Consider the following 12236-nt stretch of genomic DNA (forward strand, 5'->3'; position numbering starts at 1 on the left):
CAATTTGCTTTTTTTGGAGGCGGGACAATCAAATTCAAAACCTCGTCTACCAATTTTTTACTTCTTTTTGCGAGCAGCTCTCTAAGTAAATTATTGACAGGGTCAGATGTTATTAAGAGCATATTCAGCAAATCTATATTTTTAGAAATACGCGACTTTTTCCTAGTATGATGCTCTCGAAATCTTCAACAATCTTTATTTCGTGCTTCTTGAGAGAGCTGGTCAATTGGAAGAACACACGACTTTATAACTTCAGTACTATACAATAAAATTTTGTACACTGTAACAGAATACAAATTTAAATATAAATTTCTAGTTTCAGAAAAAAAATTTTCAAATTAGACGCAATCAATGTCATGGCCAGAAGATAGCGTTCTTAATAAAACGCCAAAATTTTAAATTAATTTGACGTCTAATTCTGTAATCTATCCGCTCTTTTCTGGATTTAGAAAAAACCTGCAAACTGTGTTGCCATCATTTGTATTGTCATAACGAGGTTTCGGTTTGTCTTCTGAACGTTGTCTGATACGAAATTTATCCTCATTACTTCTAGCTGGCCACTTTTTTATGTCCAAGTGGTAGCAATGTGTTGCAAGCATTCAAAGGTACGGATCCAAGTATGCAAGGTAGACAAACCAAAATTATAGTTTTATTTTTTATCAGCCATGCCTTTTAATTCACCATTCTTTCATTTTTTTTGGAGTAGCACCACAGATATAATATTTTTGTGTTGAACGCGTGTCAGTTAAAGGATTGCACACTTTTCATCGCAGGTAACAGATTTAAATTCACCAACAGTATACAGTATTGGAAGAAGTTCAGATATTTCTTTAAAAACTTTGTTAGTTTCTATTACAGTAAATTCATGTGTTTCTTTTGAAAAGATGAATTTAATTGGTTGGCGATAAGGTGTTAATAATAGCCGGGGATTTTGCCAATTAATATTATGACAGTCAACACTAAATCTCAATTAGAGAAATGCAAATACAAACAGAAACTCATCATTAGCATCGGAGTTCTCAAATTTTTGTTTGTAGGAACTGTTGCCAGAACTTCCGTCACATCCCTATTTGCTTATTCATGTAAGTGACGATTTAGAGGGTTAATTTTTGAGAAATTGACTTTGTATTTCCATTAACTGTTCAGTTGTTTTATTGATTATGGCTTGAAGTTTAATTTCAGCCCGCGTTTCTGAGACAGATATAAAGTCTTCTGGAGGGTAACAGAACATTTTGGATTTACATAAATTATGGTAAGACAGAAATACTTCATGTCCTGATTTCAGGGACCACTTTCTTGTTCAGTGTTCAGAAATATCATGGGATTATCTACGAAGAGATTCTTTGAATTGACTTTTGTCCATCTAGTTTGTATTAGATGATTCACTGTGCAGTAGGATGAATTACGAATGTTCCACGACTCTTGGGCCTCTTCAGATAACTGTTAAATTAGTACAAAGACATATTTAACTGATAACGAGCCACATACTGAAATGATATGAATGATTGGTGGCACACAGTACCAATTATATAATTGTAGATAAAGTTCAGTAGTTTCTTTAGCATACAAGTTCAAGATTTTATTTCATAGCCACTATAAATTACTGTTAATATAACTATTCATCTTTTTTTTAACTAGGAATGTTAAATTTTAATTGCAACCATTTTTCGTTTTCAATTAAAAGTTTTGACAGCGATTCCTTCCATTTTTTATTGGCTATACTAAAATTTCTTTCCATTTCCCCCCTCATAAATTTTTCAACTTTCTTATTAGAATTTTAAGTTTATTCCCCCAGAAAACTTGTTTTGCCCAACTATGGATAAAGATTACTTATTTTTCGCTGATTGACTGTTGGATTGTTTGTTGTAGTGAGCAATAAAAAATCTACAAAAGAAGGTCATACTCGCAAAGATTTTGATTCTTATAATAACAACTTTGATTTCTATTGATTGAAAGATCATAAGTACGTTTGTGCTGTTTAAAATAACAAATCAGTTCAGCAGAGATATTAAAAAATTTTTTTAAATATCTCTGCTGAACTGATTTGTTTAAAAGATTTGTTTAAAAGATTTGTTTAAAAGATTTGTTTAAAAGATTTGTTTAAAAGATTTGTTTAAAAGATTTTTTAAAAAAATACATTAAAGTTAATACTCCACAATCAGATGTACTAGAAAAAAAAAAGAAAGTAGACTTAAAATCAACGCAGAAAAATTATTTAGAAAAATATTTTTTTTTTCTGATGCTTTTATGCTCATTGCAGTCTTCCATTTCTCGATTATCCAGTAATCGAGCAGCTTAATTAAAGGTTTCATTAAGTTCAAGAAATTTGGAAAAGAACATTTCGCGTTACAAGAGACACGACTACAATGAGGTGCTCAAATACTTGACTTTCTTCGAAAGTTTTAGCTTCTAAAAACTCTACAAAGAAACATATTCAACAATCATTACAACTCTAAATTTTGTTTTTAGAAAATACAGCTGTTGTAAGATAATCCAAGAGTTTTAATAACCATGCTGTTAAAATCGCGCTTTTTTTTGACATTACTTTCGGATGTTTAAATTAGAAAATATTACAACAAAGGTCAATTTTCATCAACCTTCACAACGCTTTAATGTTGTAAAAGAAAAAACATCTTCTACCCAAACATAAAGCGAGTTGTATTAACATTATGAGCAGGAATCTCAGCGACAGAAAAACTTAGCGACAGAAAAACCTAAGCAAAAGCAGCAACATGCCTAATATATTCAATGTAAAAAATGTGTAAAAATGTATTCAACCACCCAAACCAACAATCAACTTTGAACACAAAAATTAAAAAAATGGCGATGCTCAATTACAGAAAAGAAAAAAAAAAAAAAAGTTAAAAACATGAAAAGGAGGTTGATGTCTGAAATGAACCCAGATGTCGCTCTACTCAAAAAAATCCGAAAGAACAAACCAGTTTAAAACATTTTTGATTTTGTTTTACGAATTTTTGTTTTTGTTAGCAATATTTGAGAGTAAAATAATTATTTGAAAAAAAAAAAAATTCAAAATAAATTTGCGTGATTTTAACTAAAAAATATTCAGTGTGCTACCATGACAGAGAACTTGATATCCCTATATTGCTTAGATCTCTAACTATATTCCTCAACCACACATGCATAAAACGCAAATAATTACAACTGTTTTGTATGGGGAAGGAGCATTTTTTTAATGCTAACCAATTTAATAGAAACAATATTTAGGAAGAACTCAATCATCCATGTCGACACATATTTGCCTTCAACTAACTTAACGGCATTTTTAAAGTTATGTTCAAAAATGAAGAATACAGAAAGTTACAAATGTGTAATTTCTGTGTAAAAAGAATACGAGAATGGATTCGAAGAAAGCAAATCTTTTCATTGATTATTATAGTTTTTATTATTTTTACATGGAAACCTATCGCTGTATATTTTTTGGGAGAAACAGGAAAAGTGTATTTGCATTGGAGAAACTACGATTTGTCTGCGAATTTTTACGCTCAGTCATTTAATCAAAGCAAAAGTAAAAATACAAATATTTTGGAGTTTACTAAATCGTGGAGATTTTTACATGGTTCTCTATCGAATCCTTTTTTAATATATAACAACTGTGATATGAGATGGCTTAAAAAAGATGCTATTCCGTGGTTTAATAAAAATGGAAGAACAGATGTTGAAACCAGCTTTATTAGCATTTGGGATATTAGGCCTGCAGGTGAGTTTAGTAGAATTATGCTTCAAACTCAATATCCAAACGGTACGCAAAAAACATTCGGTGGTGATTTTTGGAGATGTTTTGTAAAAGGGACTACATCTGTTCCTGTTGCAAAAAAAGATTTTTGGAACGGTTCTTACGAGTTTAAATTTCTTCTCATGGAAGGTGGAAATTACACTTTAGGGTTATCTTTAGAATACACTTTGTGTGATGGAATCAAAGAGCCTCCTCCTGATTGGTTTGTTAAAGGTACACATTAAACTATCCAATCACTTTTTAAGTTACAAATATTATTAGTTTCTTTTTAAATGCATTTGCATTAATGATTTACGTATATAACAAAACAAGTAAAAATTATATTCTAAAAAGTAAAAAGAATCAAATGAAAAAAAAAAAAAATTAAAATTATTCAAAAATTATTGCAGGAAATGTTCAAGGCAAAGAACAAAAACATGGTATATTGTTTGGAGATATGCCGTACATTAACAAACCTTTGTGGGGAGGGACATCTATTCACTTCATAGTCCCTCCGGCTAGGGCTTCTATGGAAGGTAAGGTGTTACAAGAATGCTTCTTTGAGTAGGAGAGATTTGAATTTAATTACAACTATTAATCTAATACATATTTAAAAAAAGATTTTTAAATATGTATTTCTTACAAGTTTATTAAATTTTTAAGAATCGAAAAAAAATAAATAGATAAATAAAACATTTTCAGAAAAAAAGTTGGTTTTACAAAAGCATTGTATTGAGAATAAGACCAATTGCAGGTTTTTATGGGACGGCTACGGAAGTTGGATGAATAAAACAACATGGATACCATATTGTCGTAAGTAAATAATAATACTTTACACAGGTTTACTTAAACAGTATGTTAATGTACATAATCAATTTATACCAATATATACTTATACACTTTTATTTTATTTTATACCAATATATACTTATACACTTTTGCTTCAAAATAAACACTATTTTAGAAAATTATGAATTAAACTACCCGCGTCACAAAGAAGGTGTGTTGTGGCTCTATGGTGATTCTGTATCGTCACAATTTTATCATAGTATTAAACAAAATAGAATATGCAGAAAAATATTCAAGTACTGTTTATACACATATAACTGGATTTATAGTCTCGAAAACTATAATATAACTTTGAATAAATACGTTCGCCGAAATAATACAGTCGAAAAGAGCCTCTGGGATACAAACGATTTTCAAGTCGAAAAAGTAATCGATGAATTAAAGCAAGCTTTATTCCATCCTGCTATGGATGAAAAAAGCGTACTTTTGATTAATTATGGACTGCACTACACAGAGGCAATCAACTATACAAATTTTCAAAACCTGGTTCATAGAGTAATAAAGATTGGCAAAACGGCTCGTTGCAAACTTGTTTGGAGAACATCAACTAGTTTAAACAGACATAAATACTCATTGCCAAATCTACATTCAAGAAGATTCATGACGTCACAGGTTATAAAGATTGGTTTTCACAAAAAATTCTTTTTTGAATTTGCTTCGAAATTTATTTGTCTACATTTCACTCTGCTCTGACTGTTTATTTTGATTTATTTATAGAGGGTTCTTCTTTACAATGCATTTGCCACAAAAGAATTTTGCGCAGCTGGATATGATGTACTTGATGTTTATCCAATTACAGATTCTTATCCTGATGGGACTGGTAATGAAAAGTTTCCTCACGATCCGGTACATTATGAACAGCATGTAATGAAGCCGGTTGAACAGCTCTTAGAACGAGTTTTCAGCCCAAAACAGTAAAATATGAAATTAATACTTTCTTATTCATTTAACATTCTGTGTTCGCCTTTGTACTTGACCAAAACAATCCCAGGTTAAATGCAATTTTACGTGATACAAAACTATTTTATTTATAAGGATATTAGTCCTGTAGTTATTGCAATAAGGGTTTCTGAAATCTGTACTAAGTGCAAAAGTGAGATAAAATGGTACATTTTAGAACTTGGGGCTGTAAAATTGTGTTTTTTTACTCTTTAGATTCATAGTAGTTTTTATTTATAACAATTTTATTATGTAAGAAGTTCATACAAACACTAAACAATTGGAATTAAGCTTGAGGGTTGAAAATCCAAGTTTTCTATATCTTGTTTAAATTACTTCTATCCCAGTCTAATCCCTGGTATCCTCGTTGAAGAACATTTTTTTAATTTTATTCAATAATTGATCTCTGATCGGAAAAATAAAACCAATCAACAAATAAAGTTCTGGTGAAGAAACCAGTCTCTCAATTAATGTACCTGGACCCAGGTCAAGAAAAAAAATTGAGGATATATACAGGGTGCGGGAAAAGTATTATTATTACAATTTTATTAGTCGAAAAAAAAAAAATAATATAAGAACATCAAAAAATATATACAATTTTAATTACAAAAGTTCATTTTCAAAAATTCCTCCATTTGCTCTGATACAAGCTCTGAGACGCCGTAGGAACTGATCAATTGCGGCGCGCACCACTTTCTCGTCAATTTTGCTTCACGCTTTCACCAAATCGTGCTTCAACGATTCCACTGACTTGTGTGGTTTAGAACGAATCTTTGCCTCTAGAATCCCCCAAATGACGTACTCGAGTGGTTTCAAGTTGGGCGAATACGGCGGCCATGGCTGAGGCAACCAAAATGTCGGAAAATTGTTTTTACAAAATTCTTGCGTCGTTCTTGTTCGATGTGCTGGCGCAGAATCTTGTTGAAAGATCCAATTTTGGTTCGGATAGGTTTGTTGGGTCCAAGGCAACACTACGACTTGAAGAATGTCGGTGACATAGTTGTTGGCGTTGATTTTGATTCCATTTTCAACAAAACTAAGCTCTGTTTTGCCCAAAAATGACACTCCGGCCCATACCATCACTCCAGCTGGCTTCTGGGTGCGTGAAACGATGCGACCTTTTTTTTTTAGCCTCAGAAGACCCTGAAGCAAGTACACGATTATTTTGGACATTGTAGGCTTGCTTAAAGCTGAAGAATTTTTTGTCTGAAAAAAGAACCTTTCGTTGAAATTGAGCACCGCGCTCCCGTAACAACCTTTGACATCTTTGTTTTCTTGTTTCGCATTTTTTGTCATCTAGATGCTGGACTTTTTGAAGCTTTAAAGACTTGAGTTTAAGTTCTTTTTTGACAATAGACGGACACTGTGCTCATCAATGCTGATTTCGCTGGCCATTTATCTCATTGAACGGCGGAAATTTCGTCGAATTCGGTCTCGGATCAGTTTGTGGTTGGCAGGAGCGTTGGCAGTGCGTGGTCTTCCACTACGAGGACGGTCCTTAGTGTGACCCAACTCCTTGAAACGTTTAATTGCTTTAGACACCACAGATTTACTGACATTGAGTAAACGCACAATTTCGATTTGACGTTTATTTTGCTGATGCAGGGAAATTATAGATGTAAGAATGTTTTCACGTTCGATAGACATCTGAAAATAAAACATTTAAGAACGTTTGATACATCATTCAAGAGAAAATTGAATAACAAATTTAACAACATAAAAATAATAATAAAACATTGTTTCACTCAATAAAAATTTTAAAGCAAAAAAAGTTTCCGAACTTTTCCCGCACCCTGTACATTTCGTATAATCTAATTTATTCACGGTCTTTCAAACTCTGTTAATAAACGACAGGTTATTGTGCTCAAGCGCAAATATATTATGAAAATTTTAGAACTTTCTAAATGGCTACGGACCTTTGTTACAGAATGAATTTTTACTTAGCGACCAATTTTTCATTACTTAGAAACATCAGTAGAACATCTCATTCCTCCACCAGAGTTACACATTCTTATTGGTATTACTTCTATATTTGTAAAAATGTTAATTACGTTGTGGCCTGATTTTGATTCGTGGCTTAAGTCGAATTATATAATCTTTAGAGGTTACCACGGAACTGGTTTGGATGAAACTGGTTGGTAAAAAACACAAAAAAAAAATTCTTTGTCAAAACTATATATAACAATACATCGAATGCAACACACAAAATAAATTAAATAAATCTTTAAAAATCAGTTTCCATATCTTGTCTTTCCTTTCATCAATATACACCTTTCAAATAAAATATCCATGACAAGTTAGCTCCAGCCCCTGCACTCCTTGCGCACGTCACCACTAGTCTCGCCAATTGCACAGACTTGCAATCGCTTTGGTTTCCGTCGAAAGAAACAACTATGTTATGAGTTTTCTTAGCTCTGATACTTTCGCTAGGTTTTGTAGTAAATAACGGGTTGTCCACATAAAATGAAAAACTCATCGTTTGAGAGAAAATATTTTTAAACGGTATCTGTGTAGAACTGTTGGCTTTCACTGTAAAAGGTCCTTGAGGTTTTGGCTGCAAACAATGTCCGAACAAAGGAAAAACATATTCCCCTCCAACACTAGACGTTAAAGTTAAAACGGCTTCCGAGTTACCGAGACGCGACGGTTCGTATGTGACATCAAGACTGACCTCAGTGCCACCACTCAATGAGGATGGTGCATTAACGGTTTTATCAACTATAAAATCTGCGGAATCCACCTTAGAAAAAAAAAATTGAAAAATAAAGGAATAAAAACTTCACCCAAACAAAAATGAAATCACTATGATCACTATGATCGCCAGTAAAATGACATCATATATATATTTTTTATTGTGTGATCTTTAAAATTATGCACAAAAATCGCATATTATCGGTGTTCGTGACACACTGATATTATCCATTTAATTATTAAACGTGTTAAAATACCTTGACAAAATATTCTGTCCGAACTCGTGCGTAATTAATGAATTTACACGCTTGCACCTGACTAGCTCCAAGCGATGATGTGAAACGTACGGCTCGTTCTGAAGCAGCAGGATTTGCAACTAAATTAAGATCGTAAATGTAGGCTCCTAAATCAAAACTTTGAAGATGCAATCGACCCGTTGCGGTTCCAGACTTTAGCGGAAGATACTCAAAGGTAAAAGAACCCTATAATGAATAGATATTTTATGCTGTTATGTAAGTACTGCACGTACCTACATAACTACATAAAATTTTATTATGTCAAATGAATTACAACGTCAGATAAATACACCTCAGATTGTGCTGGAATCGCAAACTGTGGTGGCATGTTCACTTCTTGAATGCTGCAACTTGTTTGAAAGTTCACTATAGAAAACAGCGGATTGCTAATTGTGATTACGTGACTAACACTTTGTCTTACCGCTGTGGTTAGATCAACGCTGCCTATTACACCTGGAGTCAATACTTTAAATGTAACAAAATAGAAGATATATTCACCGGAAGCATCATTTTTAAACGTTACCTGAAAATGTATCAATTAATAAATGAATTACAACATTAGTATTTCATAAACCCGTAATATGTGAGAAATCATTTACCTTAGTGCTCCAAATGCCCTCTTTGTGGGCAAAAAAATTAACTTTGTAATCTTTCTTGGACAATCCAGGTAAGTCAATATATTCTGAACCAGTAATTGTTGTGGCTGGATCAGGTTTCTCTGGCTTGATTATTTCTAATATCACGTGGAATCTAAAGTATTTTTTTTACTCCAAATTTTAAAACGTTACATTTTAAACTTTTTATTTTCTATCAATTATTTTACCTGCTTACATCTACTAAAACATATATCTTCTGTTACACACCTTCTATTAAAAATCTTCCATTCATGGGATAAAATTAGTATTTATATACATTGATGATATCATATTTGTACTGATATGGCTTTAGTTGCTCAAAGTCTTAGATGATACGACAATTTGTGTAACCGCATGGAAGTATAGCTTTTAGGCAGTTGAAAGATTTAAAAGCAGTTGATATGTAATAGATAGAATGGAATATATCAAACAGTATATATAGTTTATATATACATCATCTAAAAAAAATGTCTAAGCAAATGAATTATTTGCATTACAAATATATATATTTAGTTTGAGAATATCAATTTTATTCTACAGAGACCCTGACATGAAATACATATGATCACTGAACCGACAGCTTTGGTTATACTCTATACATTATGGTCACAGATGACGTTTTGTAAATGTACAATTGAGGTTTGCTAACAAATGCTTCAAAACAACAGATAAACTGTAACAATATTTCTTCATGTTGTAGACACTTAACATACTATCTTACACAGTTATTTTAATTGTATTTAAATTAGTTCTTGTATTTCCTTTCTATTAGTTATTAGCAATTTTGCTAATTACATTCTAATTGCATTTTTTTTTGTAATGTTCCTTAAAGGTATCTGATAATTGTTAAAAATCTTTACTGATTTTTCTTAAGAAATGTCAATTAGTTGATTGAATTAATAAGACCAAAAATCTTTAGTTATTATCTAGTTTAAATAACTGTTTTTATGGTGGTCGTTATTTTGCATCAATTCTTATTAACTTATTTACATTTTATACAAATATTTACATAGTAAATTATACTTCAACAATTACAGATAAAAGTCTATTGCACTTTTTAAATGCATTTCATGATGAACATGAATATCTTTTAATATTCATGACATTTGATCATATCATATAATAATCATCTTAATTGTAATAACCTTGTATTTTAATGGAAATAGATCAAATTATAAAACATAAAAAATTTTTTGCTTTTTTTAGGTGATGTATACGAAAACAGAAGGCAATATCAAGGGTGTTGTTAAGTATTTGAAGAAGGATGATCTCTAAATTGTGGCTTATCTTGACATCTTCTTTCATCATAAAAGCAAGTGATGCCTCATTGATCAAGTTTCCCTACTTACAAGGAACCACATTAATAACAATTTTAGTTAAAGTATAGTTTGGAGTTTGCATATTTTCATCAACCTACATCAAAATTGTTTTACTATAAAGTTTGAAAATCTACAACCACAAAATAATATACAACTTGTGAAAAAAAACTGATAATTTTTTATTCAAAGGTACTAAATTTTATTCAAAATGGTACTAATGTTTATGAAGTGAAATCACAAGTTATGATCATGATAATGTTTATGGAATTTTTCACAAGTTACATAGTTGAAAGATTTGAAATGTTGACATACGATATCAGCTTCATGAATAATTTTCTCAAATGCAGTTGCTTAAAGTCAAATCTTTAAATTATGTATTTATGTTGCAATCCTGTGAAAATGGCTGTAGTATTAGATTCAAACATTGCAGCTGATTTACAGGCATCAACTATTCAGCTAACAACATAGGTGAAATAGATTTCAAAAATTACCTTTGTGGTTTTTTTAGCCAGTTGGTCACATTAAGCAGTTCTGTGCATGAAACTTTACAAGGGACTTCTCTTAATATATTATTAATAGGTTTTGGAGCTTCAGATGTTCCCACTAAATTGTACAATAAACCAGACCCATCAGGTAATGGAAAGAAGATTGAACCCTGTGTTAAAAAAAAAACATTTCAATTATTCTAAAATTGCTGATTTTGCTAGTCCTATCTACACTGACTTTCAAAATTTTAGACACGCTTAATGAATAATTAAAAGTAATAACTAAAATTTTAGACACACTTAATGAATTTGGAGTATAATTTTAGACACATTTAAATATTTGGAGTATAATTTTAGACACACTTAATTTTATTTGGAGTATTGAAACTAAAGGTTTCAATATTCCAAATAAAAATAATTTAAAATATTTTTGATTTTTTCCTTCAAATAAAAGTTACAGTTGATAAGTTCTTGTAGATGAATTAAAATCAATTACATAAATAAACTACCAGTTGAATGTTTTTAAAATTTAGTGTACTAGAAATTTTATTAATTTTAAACATTAACACCTCCATGTTACTTTTTACTCTAACTATTATTGATACTTTCATATTTATTTTTACCTTCAAAATGATTTTAAATGATACAATATCTTGTGATAAACTAATAAATCATTCTATTAAAGAAAATATTAGTGTTGAATCAACAACAAAATACCGCGGTGGCATAACTTGTTCTGTTCCATTGTGCAACAATAATTCGCTCAAAAACAAAAACCTATCGCTTTACATCATCCCTAATGAATCAACAAGGGTAATCTTAGACTGCACTGAACTATTTATTGAAATGCCTACATCTTTTTGAAGCCAGTCTGCAACTTTTTCTAATTATAAACATAAAAATACAGCAAAAGAATTAATTGGAATAGCACCAAATGGAGCCATAACTTTTGTTTCTGATTTATACTGTGGTCGTTTTTTGGACAAACAAATTAGTAAAGATTGTGGCATATACAACCTGCTTGAAAGAGGTTTTGATATTGCTGATGATTTACCAGAAAACGTTTCATTAAATATACCACCATTTCTAAATGGAAAAGCTCAACTCAGTATAGAAGATGAGAATGAAACTAGAAAATTTGCTACTGTTTGTATTCATGTAGAAAGAGCAATACAGCGAATAAAAAAATACTCCTTTTTACAAACACCATTTAAATTGTCTATGGCGCCAGAAAGTTGTTATTTAGCAAACTTTTTGCCACAACTTGTTTCAGATAAATAAAAAGT

General features: G+C 31.0%; 2 protein-coding genes across 10 annotated transcripts in view; one reads left to right on the top strand and one right to left on the bottom strand.

Moving 5' to 3' along the window:
- Positions 1–2334: 2334 nt before the first annotated feature.
- On the top strand, positions 2335–10953 carry LOC145194466 (uncharacterized). 3 transcript variants are annotated; one of them, XM_090068337.1, is made up of 6 exons: positions 2335–3970; positions 4147–4272; positions 4439–4549; positions 4701–5197; positions 5303–5499; positions 10353–10953. In XM_090068337.1, the coding sequence occupies exons 1-6, from the start codon at positions 3295–3297 to the stop codon at positions 10354–10356; spliced, it is 1611 nt and encodes a 536-aa protein (XP_089924463.1). In that variant the 5' UTR covers positions 2335–3294; the 3' UTR covers positions 10357–10953. The 3 variants fall into 3 exon arrangements, with proteins under 3 accessions (XP_089924463.1, XP_079928246.2, XP_089924464.1); XM_090068338.1 differs by lacking the exon at positions 10353–10953 and having other exon boundaries at positions 3270–3721; positions 3917–3970; positions 5303–5830; XM_080072120.2 differs by lacking the exon at positions 10353–10953 and having other exon boundaries at positions 5303–5830.
- LOC145194041 (axonemal central pair apparatus protein HYDIN-like) overlaps positions 7687–12236 on the bottom strand; it is a 55438-nt gene continuing 50888 nt past the window's right edge. For all 7 annotated transcript variants that reach the window (XM_090068332.1, XM_090068331.1, XM_090068330.1 and 4 more), the window contains 5 exons: positions 10957–11120; positions 9111–9261; positions 8804–9034; positions 8473–8697; positions 7687–8264 (listed from right to left, as the gene is read on the bottom strand). In XM_090068332.1, the coding sequence (XP_089924458.1) occupies positions 7785–8264; positions 8473–8697; positions 8804–9034; positions 9111–9261; positions 10957–11120 (1251 nt within the window). In that variant the 3' untranslated portion in view covers positions 7687–7784. The remainder of the gene's footprint in view (positions 8265–8472; positions 8698–8803; positions 9035–9110; positions 9262–10956; positions 11121–12236) is intronic.

The sequence above is a fragment of the Hydra viridissima genome, unplaced genomic scaffold (assembly GCF_058129835.1).
Source record: "Hydra viridissima isolate aposymbiotic clone 2 unplaced genomic scaffold, HvirCarnegie_v1 scaffold_12, whole genome shotgun sequence".
Taxonomy (NCBI): domain Eukaryota; kingdom Metazoa; phylum Cnidaria; class Hydrozoa; order Anthoathecata; family Hydridae; genus Hydra; species Hydra viridissima.